The 15,591-nt window shown below is 47.1% G+C and overlaps 1 protein-coding gene and 1 long non-coding RNA gene across 2 annotated transcripts in view; both read right to left on the bottom strand.

Annotated features, from left to right (window-relative positions):
• Window positions 1-15,591, bottom strand: part of LOC148122197 (uncharacterized) — a 250,853-nt gene that overhangs the window by 215,852 nt on the left and 19,410 nt on the right. The gene's annotated exons all lie outside the window — the stretch shown is intronic.
• Window positions 11,080-12,266, bottom strand: Ccrl2 (C-C motif chemokine receptor like 2). The gene has a single exon (XM_048423876.3). It carries the CDS (start codon window positions 12,264-12,266, stop codon window positions 11,193-11,195), a length of 1,074 nt encoding a protein of 357 aa, XP_048279833.2. The 3' UTR covers window positions 11,080-11,192.

Here is a 15,591-nt window from a genome sequence, read left to right as displayed (position 1 = left end):
CTTTCTGAAAGAGGGTGTCCTAGTTGGCTATTGCTGTGATAAACACTATGACCACCAAAGTGACTTGAGGAGGAAAGGGTTTGTTCATCTTACAGCATACAGTCCATTGTGAAAGGAAGGAGGAAAGGCCAGGAACCCAAGGCAGGAACCTGGATGCAGGAACCAAAGCAGAACCCATGAAGGAATGTTGCTTACTATCTCACTCCCCATGGATTGCTCAGTCTGATTTCTTATAGCGCCCAGGTCCACCTACCCGGGGGAAACATTGCTCACAGTGGGCTGGGATTTCCCACATCAATCATTAATCAAGAAACTGCCCCACAGACTTGCCTACATGCAACCTTATGGCAGCATTTTCCCAACTAAAGTTCCCTCTTTCTAAATGGCTTTAGCTTGTGTCAAGTTGACAAAAGAACTAGCCAGCACACAGGTCTCTCCATTGGCCTGGAACTTGTCATGCTGCGAAGGCTCAGTGGTTTGCCCTAAGAACTTTGCCTATCTTTTAAAACACGGGATCTGGGAATCGAACTCAGGCCCTTCTGCTTTCAGGGTAAAAACCTTACTGATTGAGCTACTTCCCAGCCACCCACTCACTAGTTCCCCTACTCATTTGCTCCAATGAGCTCATCAGAGCACAGACAATGGTCCTGCCATTCTGTTCCATCATGCATTTGCCCAGTGTTCACTATTGCTAACAAAAATGGACATCTCTGTTGCCACCTGCAGATTCTTCAGGAATTTTCAGAAAAGGGACCAAGACTTATTTTTTTTCAATTTTTCTTTCCATTTGCTACATTGGATTAAGGTCAGACTTGTTGTCCTTCACTAACTCAAGGAGTCTGTTCTATGAGAAACATTCGATGGTAGAGTTTAGTGCTTGCAAATGTAAAACATGCAATTTGTTGTGGGATATATTGATCACACTCTGACACTCCTAAGACTGCCAATAAAGTTTACTGTGAATCAGAGGATGGAGCTAGCTAGTAACTGATCAGAATCACCCATAGAGGTTTTGGAGGACCCAGGACATATAGAGAGACACAGGAAGTAGTACGGAGGAGTTAGAAAGAGTCATGGTAGTTTGGATTAAGAAAGAAGAGAGAGAGAAGCGCTCACTGGTCATTTCTCCACTGCTTTTAACCAGGTTTTAACCCCATATCTGACTCCCGAGTTTTTATTAATAATAGAATAATTTAGATAATAGCTACAATAATTAGACAATATGAGTCTGCTTGAATAAATCAGACACTAAAGTGAAATTAATGATCTATCAGTGGGCTGGGTGTGGTAGCGTGTTGGAGGAAGGCTGCTTGTTTGTCCTGGCCACTTAGCCCTGAAATAATCACATAGAAACTGTATTAATTAAATCACTGCTTGGCCCATTAGCTCTAGCTTCATATTGGCTAACTCTTACATCTTAATTTGACCCATCTCCATTAATCTGTGCATCACCATGAGGTTGTGGCCTACCAGCAAAGTTTCAGCATGTCTGTCAAGCGGCAGCTCCATGACTTCTCCCTGACTCTGCCCTTCTTTCTCCCAGCATTCCCTTTATTTTTTCCTACCTCACTCTTTCTGCTCTGCTCTGGGCTCAAAGGAGTCCTTTATTAACCAGTGGTATTCACAGTATACAGAGGGGAATCCCACACCAGTAGCGCATGTCTTTAATCCCAACACTCAAGAGCAAGAGGCAGGCAGATGTCTGATTCCAGCCTTATCTATATTGTGAGTTCCAGGACAGCCCGGGATACATAGTGAGAACCTGTCTCAGAACAAACAAATACATAAAGAAACAACAACCAAAATCAAAACCAAACCAAAACCCCTAAAGAACAACAATGAAAAGCACCCATCAACGAAATCAGTTTCCCTGATTGAAATGAAATCTATCTAGCATCATCTGCTTGTGAAAAGCCACACTGCTGGAGCCAAGGACCCCTAGATAAAAGCCTAGTGGCTTACCAACAAAGGATGCCTCCCTTTTGCATCTGTGGCACCCATGGGTAAGCAATGGCTCTGCTTGCTTAACCCCCTGGTCTGAACCCAGGGTGAAATAGAAATCTTCATTTGGGGCTTGTTAGACCTTGCACATGGGAAATGGAAGAAAGATGGGTGTGCCAGGCAATACTCTTAAAGTTTCTATTTGATCCCTATTATTTCAATGCCAGATAAGGTCACATGGCACAATGTAAATGAGATGGGCTAGCAGGACACTCTATCCCCTCCATTTCAGAAGCAGAACTTCCAGTTATTTCAAGGCTCCTCCCTGTCCCAGGCGTGGTTTGAATATGAGATGCCCCCCATAGGTTCATGTATTTAAATGCATGGTCCCCAGGCACAACACTCTTATGGAAGGTTGTAGAACTTTTCAGAAGTGGAATCCTGCTGGAGAAAGTGGGTCACTGGGGTTTGATAGCCTGGTCCCACATAGCCAGCCCCTCTTTCTGCCTGCTTTCTGCTTTTTGTTCTTCTAAGAGTTGAGGTGGAGCCCCAGCTGCCCACTGTTGTCACCATGGAGCCTGCACCTTCCTACTCCTCCACGATGGACTCGACTCTAAGTCACAATAAAGCCTTCTTCCCTGAGGTTGCTTTTCCCCCATGGATTTGGTCATAGCAAATGGAAAAGTAACTAAGGGACTGGAAAGGTGGCTCAGCTGGTATGTGTCTTCTGCTCTTCTACAGGATCCTAGCACCTATAGTTTTAGTTCTAGGGAATCTGACACCTTCTTCTGGCTTCCATGGGCACCTACACACATGTCTACTCACACAAACGCACACGCACGCGTGCGCGCGCACGCGCGCGCGCGCACGCACACACACACGTAAAGAAAAATAAAATAAATGTTTTAAATTATTTTTAGAATTTTGTGTGTATGAATATTTTCTCATGCATTTATGTCCGTGTACCCTGTGCATGCTGGACACTCTCAGAGGCCAGAAGAGTGTCAGATTCCTCGGAACTGGAACTACAGATGAACCATCATGTGGCTTCTGAAAACTGAACCTGAGTCCTCTGTAAGAGCAGCAAGTGCTCTTAACCACTGAGCCGTCTCTCCAATCCACATAAAAATAATACACACACACACACACACACACTATATATATATATATATATATATATATTAAAGCTGGAGACATGGCTCAGTATGTGTGTTGGACAAACCACAACCCCAGGTAATTCCAGCTCCAGGAGGATTCATTGCTCCTGACCTCAGCATGCACACACAGACACACACATACACACACATGCACACACACTTTTTGGTACCTCAGACCCACAATTTAGAATGTAGAGGATATTAGCAAGTCTCCAGGCTCCTCAGCAGCTGTGGGCATGAGCACCACCCTGTTTCTTACACTGAAAGTGATAGTCCTGCTGGCTTCCAGTGCCATGCCCCAAAATAGATTCTCACAAGTGTCTGAATGGCAGGGTGGAGCCAGAGAGTCAGTGTTAGAACTGGTGTCTGCTAGGGAAGCACCAAGCAAGGCCATGTTCTAAGAGAAATAAGGGTGAGAACCCAGAGCTGATTCCCTTGGAGTCTTAACAGTGATACCCAGGATGCAGGAATGGCCACTCTTTGGGGACTTTCCTGTCCTTTCCTTTGGTAACAAAGATCCTGGGAAGTGGTCTGTCGAGGGGAGAAGCACATGGAGAGAGGACAGGAGCCCCAAGATGAGCGGTAACTGAGGGGAAAGCTGGGAGGTGGTGGAGGCAATAGCCAGGGGGCACCAAGGCTCTCAGGGTCCCTGGTCCTCCTAAGGGAGGTCCTGGGCGTTCTGAAGATATATTGCTTGACTTTTAAGAAAGAATGATACCCTGAATATTAGAGGCTGCAGGGACTCTTGGCTAAGGCAGGGAAAGATGGGAAAAAAGAAGAGGAAATTCATCCTCTTGGCTCCCGCTTTGCTAGGGTTAGAGTGAAAACTTTCTGGTCATCAGAATTGTGAACTCCGATGTGGATAAGAGAAACATTCATCTGTGAAGGCTGATGAGGCTCTGTGCTTCTCATGGCCTTATGGGAAAAAGATCCCTAAATAATACCTCTAGTGAATGATTTTAGACAAGACACATATATGTAAAATCTAAATATGTGTGTGTAAAGTCCAAGACCTATCCTGATACTTCTACACAATGCTGGTCCTACAGGCTCACACCTCGTGCATCTCCCAACCTCACACTCAGCTGAGTGTGTGCTTCTGTTACTTTTCTTGTTACCGTGGCAAAACCCTGGCCAATCAGTTCAAGGAAGATACTGTTCGCTCTCCCTCACTTTGAGGGTGCAGCTTACCATAGTGAAGCAGCTGGGCACGCTGTGTTCCAGTCAGGAAGCAGAGAGCCATGAATGCTGGTGCTCAGCTCACTTTCTCTTTTTTATTCAGCCAGGGAACCCAGCCTAAGAGATGGTGCTGCCCACATTCAGAGTGGATCTTCCCCCTTCAGTGAAACCTTTCTGGAAACTCCCTTACAGACAGGCCCAGGGGTGTGTCTACATTGTGTTCCTAAATCAGTCACTCTGCTGTTGAAGTCTAACTATCACAGAGTGGGTTCTGCTCAGTGTTACGTTGTCATTTTCTCACACCCATGTCCTCAGGGAGAGCTCTGAACTTTGGATTCAATACAGCCTATCTGCAGTATCATTTTCTATTTCTTCCTGTGGCAGGGCCTCAAGGCTTTTCCAGGATGGTGTCAAGGTACAATGAACCAAAGTTCTAGTGAAGTCTCCCAAGGCCTTTGAAGCCCCTGAGAAAGTCCTTTGCTTGACCTCTGTCTCCCTTGTGGAAGAATGTCAGAAAGGTAACTTGGCATTCTGTTAGATATTTGCCTTCAGAAACCTAAAACAAAGCAATGCTTTCTTGATCTGTGATTCTACCTCAGGCTCCTTGTCTTAAATGTTGAATTTTTAGGAGCTTAATTAGGTTAACTGCACAGCAGAAAGACAATCAAGCAAATGAAGAGCTAAACAAGGCCCCTTAGCTTCCATTTCCTCTTTTTTGAGTTAAGGGTGTTGCTTCCTGGTGGCATGCTAACACTGGAAAATGTTCAAACATCCAGATACAATGCCTTCCACTCTCTCTGGGCCATGGAACAGGGGAGAAGGAAGAGAAGGCAAAAGTTAACCTGAAGTCACAGTGTGAGAACACATTTCCTGAGCCAAAGGAACTTAGGACAGGTCCCGCCTTTCCCAGCCCGCCCTTCCTTACCCATCTTCTGCTTCCAGTTCATAAAACTGTCTGAAGAAAGCCAAAAATGGCCCATCAGGCATCTCCTCCGCTGTGAACCAGACCTTGTGAGAAAAAGTCATGCCTTCCACATCTTCCTAAGATGGAAAGAACAGGAGGAGCCCGTGCCTAATGAATGCCCTATTACCCACGGCAGGGGCAAGGGTCAATTGTTTTCCAGTTCTTGGCATGTTATTCAAAGAACTGAAATGGAAGTTCATACAAATCTGCAAAAATCACAAGGAAACTTCATTTAAAGCAAAGCAATAGAAAAGACCAGAATACACTGAGAGGAGCAGTGGCCTCGTCAGTGAAGATACTCTAGGGCCCCAATTATTGGTTTTGTACTTCCTTTGACTAGATTCAGGAGAAGGAGGAGTTTGGTGACTAGGGGAATACAGAGGGTAGTTCTCTGTTTTGACTGATAGAGTAAGTCATATAGTCATTTTTTTCAACGGTGCGTGTCTCTTTCCAAAATGTGTCTGATTTTGATCATGTGCATGCCTAATTATACACAGGAATAAGATGATAAATAGGGTGTGCTGGCTAGCTTTTGTCAGCTTGACACAAACCTAGACATACCTAGAAAGAGGCAGTCTCAACTGAGGAACTGTCTCCATCAGATTGACTTTCGGGCACATCTGTGGGTCATGTTCTTGATTGTTAGTTGATGTTGGAGGGTTCAGCCTCCTGTGGACCACACCAGCCCGGGTAGGTGGCCCTGGGTTGTACAATCAAGGTATCAGAGCAATCAAGGGACAGCAAGCAGTGATCCTTCATTGTCTCTGCTTCAGTTCCGGATTCCTGCCTTGATGTCCCTCACTGACAGACTGTAACCTGTAAACCAAATACAGTCTTTCCTCCCCAACTTGCTTTAGATCAGAAAAACAACTAGAGCATGGGAGATTGTCCCTAAAATTTCACTTGAGGACATGATTTTGCCTTTAATGCACATGTGCTCAAATCCAGTTTAGGCTTGATGAACTTACCCTCAGCTAAGATGTATTAGGAATACTTTTGAACAGAAACTGTCAGAACTTGCTAGAGAAGAGAAACATCCTATTGTTGAGAGAAGGGTGTAGGTACAGCCTGATGAAGGTGGGGTCTGAGGTCGTTAGTTGCATTTTTCAGAGAGAGGCATGTGTGCATAGCATGTGCAGGGAAAGGAGCTAGGCTGCCCAGAGTGTTACTGGAAGGTAGGCACACATCATTCAAATCAGGTAGAGTCCTGGCTTACTACACTGCCCCCTATGCTTCTCCATCTCATCCCACACAAGGCAGGAGCAGTGCTACCGCACCGGGAAAACTCACAGGGTGTTCAACAGTGCCATTCAGAGAGGTGAGAGGGCTCTGGGACCTTCTGTACAAAGTCTTCAGAGGTGTCCTTGCTACCCGGAGTTGCTGGCTTCAGAATGTGGGCCCTGACAAGCCCCAAGCAAGCCACATTCAGGCTTGCAGCAGGGGTGAGCTAGGACAATGGGTAGAACTCCATCCTAACCCAGACTGCTGTGCTGCAGGCCTCTTGCCTTCTACTCAGACCAAAACCTCGGATTAGGGTCCAGAGAGGCAAAGGAAGATACAGGAGCTCTTTGTTCTTCCTCCCAATGTGGGCATATTAATCAAATCTCTCTCTCTCTCTGTCTTTCCCTGTCTCCCTCCCTCCCTCCTTCCTTTCCTCCCTCCCTCCCTCCCTCCTTCTTTCCCTCCCTCTCTTCCTCCCTCCCCCCTCTTTCTGTCTCCCTCCCTCCCTCTCTCTCTCCCCCCTCTCTCTGTGTGTCTCTCTCTCTGTTTCTCTCTCTCTCTCTCTCTCTCTCTCTCTCTCTCTCTCTCTCTCTCCTGCTTCTTACCATTTCTTTTTTGTGTAATTGACTTGTTGAGGACCAGATGGGGACAATTGAAGACAAACCAAGCCTGGTTTGTTAGGAGTCTGTCAAGGCTCAGACTCTGCTCCTAATAAATCGGGTAACACAGTGACACCCTCACCCAAGTCTATACTTGGAGTCCTGACACGCGGTTCAGGTTTAAATAGAGGGCAAGTGCTCTGTATAACCACACCCGGCCAAAGTGTGGTCCCAAATATCACCATCGTCTCCAGTCCAGTCTCACCTACTGGTGGTCTGACCAGTGTTTGGAACTGTGTGGAATCTCTTCCCAGAGGACAAGCTCCCCATTTAGCTGACACCAGCTCCCCCTTCTCTATCATGAGACTCCTGGAAAATTCCAGTTCCCTTCATTGTTTCGGTAGTCTGAGATCCAAAAGGAGAGAGGTACACATGTCTTCATTCCTGCCAGGATGGTTACGCCCTTTCCTGGGAATGTGTGGTCTCTTCCCTAGCAATGTGGTCTGGAGGGCCGGAAGGCTGGATTTCGGTGCCCAAACACAGGAAAGTCTGTCTTTGTATGGCTGCCATGGTAAGATTGAAGGTTGCTGGCTGGCAATGCCCTCACCCATGCCTACGGCAGCATTCTACAGTTGGTCCCAAAATGATGAGCCTTCCTCATAGACAAGGTCAAAGCGGTTTCTTTTACTGGCAAATAACTTGCAAGCAAAACAGAAGCCCTGGATGTTTTTTTAAAACTAAACTAGCCATTTTCTGTTTGCTTTCTACTGTGTGTTAAGTTTTATGACAGTATTTGTGGGAAAATAGAAAAAAACTAATGTTATTTTTAATTTTAATGACATTTTTATTTGTGTGTCTGTGCATGTATGCATGTGTGTGTGTGTGTGTGCATGTGTGTGTGTGTGTGTGTCTACAAAAGCACACAAATAGAGGTCAGTAGACAACCTGTGAGAGTTGGCGCTCCTCTTCCACCCCCTGGATCCCAGGGACCCAGCTCGGGTCATCAGCCATGATATTAAGTTCCTTCACCCTCGGAATCATCTCACTGGTCTGCAAGTATTGTTTTTATTTTTAGGGAACAGTCTGCTTGGTCTGACACAAAAGGAAGGTCTTACTAGATTTAGTTTTGAGGCTACCACACCCTACTCTTGGTTCTCAGCATCTGTCTTACTTACGACTCCCATTAGAGTTTCCAGGTTGTTCCACTTTCTGAATTTCACCCTGGAAATTCTGACAAGGCTGATGTTCATCCCTGTCAGTAAGTCTCAGTGAATGATGGGTTTTCCTCTAGCACGTCTGTTTAACATAGAATAGACGTGGGTGGAGAGCCCAGGCCCACTTCCTTAAATCCGTGTAGAGATTATATTCTCAGCCAAACTCTCTTGAACTTTCCACCCGTACCATTTCCCTAAATCTCTCTCTTGCATCTGCACTTCCTGTGGGTGCCATCCGCATTCTCCTCCTCCCTAGTCAGGGGTAGGGATGGGGTGGTGTGGTCCGTGGGCAGGCATCCCTGATGCTGCTGGGGAGCATGGGATGGAAGTCTGAGCAGCAGAGGACCCTAGGCTGTGCTCCAAGACGGCTTGCACTACACACTGGTGTGCCTCGGAGGCTTTGGAGATCAACCATATCGGGGCACGCTTGATGCACAATCGATCACTTGTTTAAAATCTACAGTTTGGTAAGGCACATGTAACGGCCGGTGAAAACAGCACAGATAACAAACATATCCACTAGGCCCCTAATGTCCTTGTATTGTATCCCATACCCTTCTGACTAAGAATCCTTAACAACCACTGACTTCAGCCACCAATTTAGTTTGTGTTTCCTAAAATTTTATAGAAATAAAAATAAAATTGAACGTATCGGAAATTTAAAACATCTAACTGAGCAGAAGCCACCCGTTGCTCTGCCTCTTAGGACTTCACACCTGAAGCTGTGGGGTCCCACAGTCTGCTACTGTTTCTCCATCCATCTGTTGAGGGGCAGGTGGATCGGCAGCACTGTACGGCTATATAAGTAAAGCTTTCGTGAAGGTCCATGTACGGGTGTGTGTTTTCATCTTCATTTTTTGGGGGTAAGCATTTAGAAGTGGAATGACTGGGGCTGGAGAGATGGCTCAGTGGTTAAGAGCACTGACTGCTCTTTCAAAGATTCTGAGGTCCTGAGTTCAAGTCCCAGCAACTGCCCGGTGGCTCACAACCAGCTAGAATAGGATCTAATCCTCTCTTCTGGTATGTAGGCATATATGCAGGCAGAGCACTGATAGAGTTAAATTTAAAAGGGTACATATAAATAAGTAAAATTTAACAAAGAGAAGAGGAATGACTGGTAACTAGGAAACTTGCATCTCTCCCCACACTGGTGTGTCATTTTATGTTCCCACCAGCAGGGTACAAGAATTCCAGCTTTAGTTACTTGGAGATGCCACCGTCAGTTTCTTTCTTTTCAAAACTTCTTTTAGATGTGCGTGGTAGAGCTGGAGGTTGGAGAGTGGTATGTACGCATGCCTGTGTGTGCGTGCATGCACAAGCACACACGTGGAAGTTGGAGGACACTTTTTCAGAGTTAGCTCTCTCCTCCCACTCTGCTGGCTCCAGAGGTTGAACTCAGGCTACCAGGCGGACACAGCAAGTTCCTTCCGTCACTGAGCCGGGTGCTGGCCTTCCTTTCTTTTTCCTTCCTTCTGTGATGCTGATGACCGTCATTGACCTATGACCTGGGAGAACCCTTTGTCCTGGGAGGGACCCCTGGGCGAATGCTCTTCTTGTTCTCTGTATCTGCCTGTGCTTGCTTCCAACTTACTTTGAGGCCTGTGTCCCCATCTTAGCCCTAGAAGAAGAGCTGTGGCCACAAGCCCTCAGCCCGGATGGAGTGTGGGGTCCAGCTCTGAACTCCGGAGGCAGACAGAGGGGCCACTCAGAGATCTCAGGTGTATCATGTAACCTGGGCAAAGAGCTGGCCTCTTGCTGCCTGGCAGGTGGAAGCCTGTGCCATGTAACTCAGCTACAAAAGGAAGTGGAAAACTCTTTGCAGTCACAGGCTAATGAGGCCTGAGGTATGTGTTACATTTCATAGGTCACAGTGCTCATTCAGTCCAACATTTCTAGACATACTTGACATCTACTCTCGTTTGGTTTCCGCCTTTGTGTTACAGTCAGCAGCAAGTGACTCTAAAACCTTCGAAGGCCCACGGGCTGGAAGAACCAGGGAAGCTTGGGTATGGTGGTTAGTCAAGAGAGCCTTGGGTTCCCACAGGACTGATCGCCTTACCTTTGGTTTCCACAGTCTCCACCAGGAAGTCAGTTCTTTTCACGGCCTGAGGGAGCGTGTGCCTGAAAAACTGCTTCCATGCTAATGTTTGCTTCTAAGTTGTGCACCATGGAGCTGAGCATGGGGGCACATGCCTTTTGTCCCAGGATTTAGGAGGCAGAGGCAGGGGAATCTCTGAGTTCAAGGCCAGCCTGGTCTATAAAGAAAGTTCCAGGACAGCCTACAGGGCTACATAGAGAAATTCTGTCTCAAAAAAAAAAAGTGCACAACCCTGCTAGGTCCGTGCTGCACCGGGGATCAAAGAATGGGAGACAGGGCTGACCTTCTACCAACTGAACTACACCCCAACCTTCAAATTGGGCTTTAGAAGTACATATTCATTTGTTCAACAACAACAAAAACCAGGTTGGGGGAAGTCTTGCTGTGCTGCCCAGGTTACCATTACATTTGTGGAAATCCTCCTGCCTCAGCTTCTTAGGGTGCTGGGATTATAGACATATGCCATCACCCCTGGCTGACAATTATGAGCGCCTGGCACACTTGGATGGCTTACAGGTTCTGGGGCAGTGATCTCTGGGTTAGCTCTTGGTTCTACCACTTTGTAGTTACGTAACATTGGGCAAATGACCGAGCCTCAGTTTCTTAGAAGTATGGGACTAAAAGCGCCCACACTGTAGACAAGCAGTAAGGAGGAAGAATGAAGTTCGCCTTTATAAATAGCTTAGCCCTGTGCCAGAGACAAACCTAATAGTTACAAATAAATATTTATTAACCAGTCCTCTTTCTTCTTATATTCTATTTTTGTACAAACATGTAAAAAAAATTACAAAAATAATGCGAAGAGACAAGAGTCGATGTTTATGTATCCTGCCTTTGAGGCACAATATGGTAGAGTTCCACTGTCTGGTCACGACCACTCCTTGGCGTGGCTCGCTGAGAATCCCCACGCCTTTGAAATGGGGCGTCATTGCACCGCGGGAACAGGCTGCAGAGATAGCTCGTGAAGGCCTTGTCAAGAAGCAAGCAAATGAGAGGGTTAACACAGCAGTGGGCGGTGGCTATGAGCTGTGTGACCTGAATGCTTGCTTCCAGGTGGTAGCGGTTCTCTTCGTCCTGCAGGGACGAGTGTTCCCGGAACTCGAACAGGAAAAGCACAATACCGTACGGTGCCCACATCCAAAGGAACACACCCGCCATGACGAGCGCAAGCTTGCGAAGATCATTCTGCCTCTCCCTGGTGCTCTGCGTTTTCCTCAGTTGCCCGCAGCAGAATATAAAAACCAACAGAGGAAAAACAAGAACCAAAATGTTCATCTTTAAAGTCAGAAAATGCTTCCAGAATGGCTCTTCAATTGGCAAAAAGTGAGGTTTGCCAAAGGCACACTTGAGTTTCTCTCTTTCCCTTTGAGGCCGGTAGAGCACAGACTCAGGCAAAGAGAGGGCAATAGCTATGGCCCACGCCAGGGCACTGGTAACAACACTACCAGGCACTGCTGTGAGGGCGGAGGACAGCCTCCCCTGGGAAAACACCTTGTATCCTTGCACGAGGAGAAGGATGTTGAAAAGTGCCTCGCTGTATAAGCCCGTGGAGTGGAGGCCAACAAGAATTCTACAAGTCCCATTGCCAGGGCTTTCCCCAAGGGCGGCAGCGTGTGCCCAGAACGGCAGGGGAAGCAGGAAACACAGATTCGCAGCTGCCAGGTTTAGAAGGTAGATGCTCCCCACATTCTTGAGTCCTTTGTATCGCACCAGCATAAACACAGCCATGGCGTTGTCCAGGAGACCCACCGCAAACACAGCGCAGCAGAACCCTAGTACCTGCTGGGCGGAGACAAGCTCGGGGGTGGGGGGCTCCTCTGTCACACAGCAGTCCAGGTCATCCGTTATGAAGACATCATAGTCATTCTCTGGGGCCACCGTGTAATTATCCATCTCGGGCAGCCCTGTGGGGAAATCAGAGATTGTGTTTCCCCTCCTTCCTACAGCAAAAAATTTGAAGTAAGTATGCCCCCTCTCCCACAGTGGCGGCTGTACTCATTCTAGTCATTAAGAACCCATAACATACCTTAAAATAATATTCTACAACACCCAGGGTCTGTGCTGGTAATGTGACAGCTCTTTACATTACATTACATTAATACATTACAGACACTTTATTTCTTTTGGTTAAAATGAGATTCGCTTACTAGGAGCTAGGATCTAAGAAGACAAAGAGTTAAAAACAACCGGAGACGTTGGTGCCCCTCCTACTTCCCAGTTATTAAAAAAAAAAAAAGTTTTCTTACCTTGCTCACGACTTGAAATGAAACAGCTAAAACGGCAGCGGCGGCGGCGGCGCGGTCTTGGGGCAGGCTGCTCGATATTTTCCTCTCCAGGGACATAAACAGATGTTTGCAAAAGTGAAACCCTACTGGTCAAACACGTGGACAACTAGCGAGATAAAGATAACCACTGGACAGAGTTCCCAAGGGTGCAGAAGGGTGCAGCCCCTTGATCTGCCATCCAGGGGGCTGTGGGAACACTGGGGTCAGGGAAGCAGCGCTTCCTTCTGAACAGACTGCTGCTGACCCCAAGGAGCTCGAGACAGCACTGTTTATCCCTCCGAGGCTCGCCCCTTCCAGGCACAGCTTTCCAGAGCCAGCTGGAATGAAGTTCTGAAGTCTCTCTCAGGAGCCTCTGTCAGCCTCGGAGAAACTGAGAAGTTGCTTTCGTCTCTCCCTCTCCCAGTATCCCATGTTTGACTTCCAGGTACCTTTTAGTCAGTTGTCCTCCAGGCTGCCTCAGATAAGGGCGCTGCTAAGTCAAGCCTGCTCCCGGTGATAATAAGAGGGTGACGTCAGGAGCTGAGCTCCGCTGCCCCGCCTCCTGGGCTTCTGACAGAAGTTCTCTGAGTAGATAACAACTTCCAGAGTGTGAACATGTCCACACTCACCAAAGTCCTGACCCTCAGAGGCAGCTGTCACCAGCCCTGGTGACCTGCGGGGAAGAGCAGGGAGTGGTGGGTGTCGGTGTTTTGTTGGTTTGTGTTCCTGCTGTCTTTGAGAAGAGCTGTGTGCTTTTGCTGTTGAGCAGAGTGCTACAAAATGATCTGGGGAGCATGGGCGCTAGAGTGATATCAGCAGGAAAAGAAACAGGGAACAGGGTGGGGCCGAGAAGGAGCATTGACCTCCCTGCCGAGGAAAGTAGAGGGCTGCTGGCAGCCGGAAGGAAGGAAGCAGTTACCACTGGAACGCGGACCTGCTCAGGGAAAGCCCCAGAAGAAAATCCTGTGTGAGGATGTGTGGGGCATGATCGGGGAGGAGATACTGTGAGGAGCTGAAGCTTAACCTCACGTGGAGGATGGGGAAGACGACAGGTGGTTGCCTTGGAGTGGCGGGAAAGGGCAGAGGAGAGGGATGCCGTTTGAAGATGAGGATTGTGGAAGAGTAACTTTGAAGAGCTGGAAAAAATACACGAACTGCCCTCAGGCCAAGGACTCTTTGAAGCCGTGACTGCATTAATCCGGGGGTCAGTTGATGTCTCCTTTGCATTAGCAACAACGGGTCTGATATAAGTGATACCGAAAGTGAACCTATAAAAATAGAAATCGATACTGAGGAGACTAGTAAGGAAATATAGAAAGAACAGAGCCCAGATAAGCAGGATTGAGCTTTAAGCTCCAAACACCCTGGCAGAAAAAGAGACACGGGTCGCACAGTGAGAACCCAGAATGGAAGAGCTTCCCAATAAGGCCTCTTCCCCACAGAGAAGAGCATTTAGGGGTGAGTGGGAATCGCCAGGCCTTAGGATGCTCTGTCTATTCATGGACATGGCTACTGCAAGGGTCGTGTCGGCTGTTACCCTCCTCCTGAGATCTCTGCCCTCTGCAGCTAGATGCCTCGGAGTCACACCATGACACCTGGCCTGTGAGTGAGTAGGCTAAGTGGCTCATAGTTCACTCCCAGACGGGGGACAGATTCACAGATGTACATGCTGCTCGTTAGGTGGGAAAGTGGGTGTGGGTAGCAGGTACCCCATGTGCTTTGTGTCACAGAGGATGGGAAATCGAAAATCTCTTGAGGAAAAGGAATCATCTGTACATTCAGGATGATTCCAACTGCTCTGTCACTGCGGCCTCCACTTTCCGTATTGTTTTATTTTTGCTTGATTCCCAGCATCCTGTCTGTCCACACTCAGGTCACAGGTTTTTTTTTCTCAAATTAGCATACAGAATAATGTGTTTCGTTATGACATACTCATACATGTGTGTCACTGGTCTTCGTTCTTCTCTGTCCTCAACCACAAGACTCCGCCTGTTTCCCCACCCCTTCTTAATGGTCCTCTTTCAACTGTTTCTCCTCTGCTTTCATGTCACGTGGGTTCTATCACCCCTTCTTTCTTAAAAGAGTCCAAAAATAAGAATATAGAAATGTGGATTCCAGAAATAAAGAAATGTAAACTTGTAAGCCTAGGAGAAGGAGAGCAGGCTGTCAGCAGCTTTCTCAGCAGCTTAAGGATTAACTATCAACACTGGGTTACTCTGCTTTATAGCCCATAGCTCTGTCTGCAAGGCTGAAGCAGCCCTCTGCAAACTGAGGGTCAGCAATTTGTATTTGAATCTGAGTTCTACCTTGAGATTGTAAAAATTCTTTTCCTCATGCCTAATGCTTACTTCTTGCTATAAAAAGGGGAGTTGGGAAACAGCCCATTGCCACAGTCTTAGAAGTCCATCCCTGTCTGTGGTCTCAGCTGATAAACTTTTGTGCTTCATGGAGATTTATTGTTTTATTTTTATTTTTTTTTCCTGGAATAAAGTTTGCTTCTGGTTTAATTGATTTTGGTAGTTTGTCCCCCATCTTTGCGTGACTCCTGTGGACCCAACATTTCTCTTATTCTTTCCGTAAGGTCTCATCCTCTCCTCTCATGGCCTCCTTTTTAGTCTCATATCACACACACACACATACACACACATGTACACACACAAACACATACATACACACACTCACACACACATGCACACACACATATACACACACAAACACATACATACACACACGTGCACACACATATACACACAAACACATACATACACACATGCTTGCACACCCAAGTGCGCACACACACATGCACACACACAAACATATACATACACACACTCACACAAGCATGCACACACATACATACACACATGCACACATACATGCACACACACATGCACACACACAAACACATACATACACATACACACCCAGACACACATGCACACACACACAAACAC

This window comes from Myodes glareolus, chromosome 4 (assembly GCF_982192425.1).
Source record: "Myodes glareolus chromosome 4, mMyoGla1.1, whole genome shotgun sequence".
Classification (NCBI taxonomy): domain Eukaryota; kingdom Metazoa; phylum Chordata; class Mammalia; order Rodentia; family Cricetidae; genus Myodes; species Myodes glareolus.
Note: the sequence above shows the minus strand (reverse complement) of the source record. Positions and strands in the feature narration are given on the sequence as shown.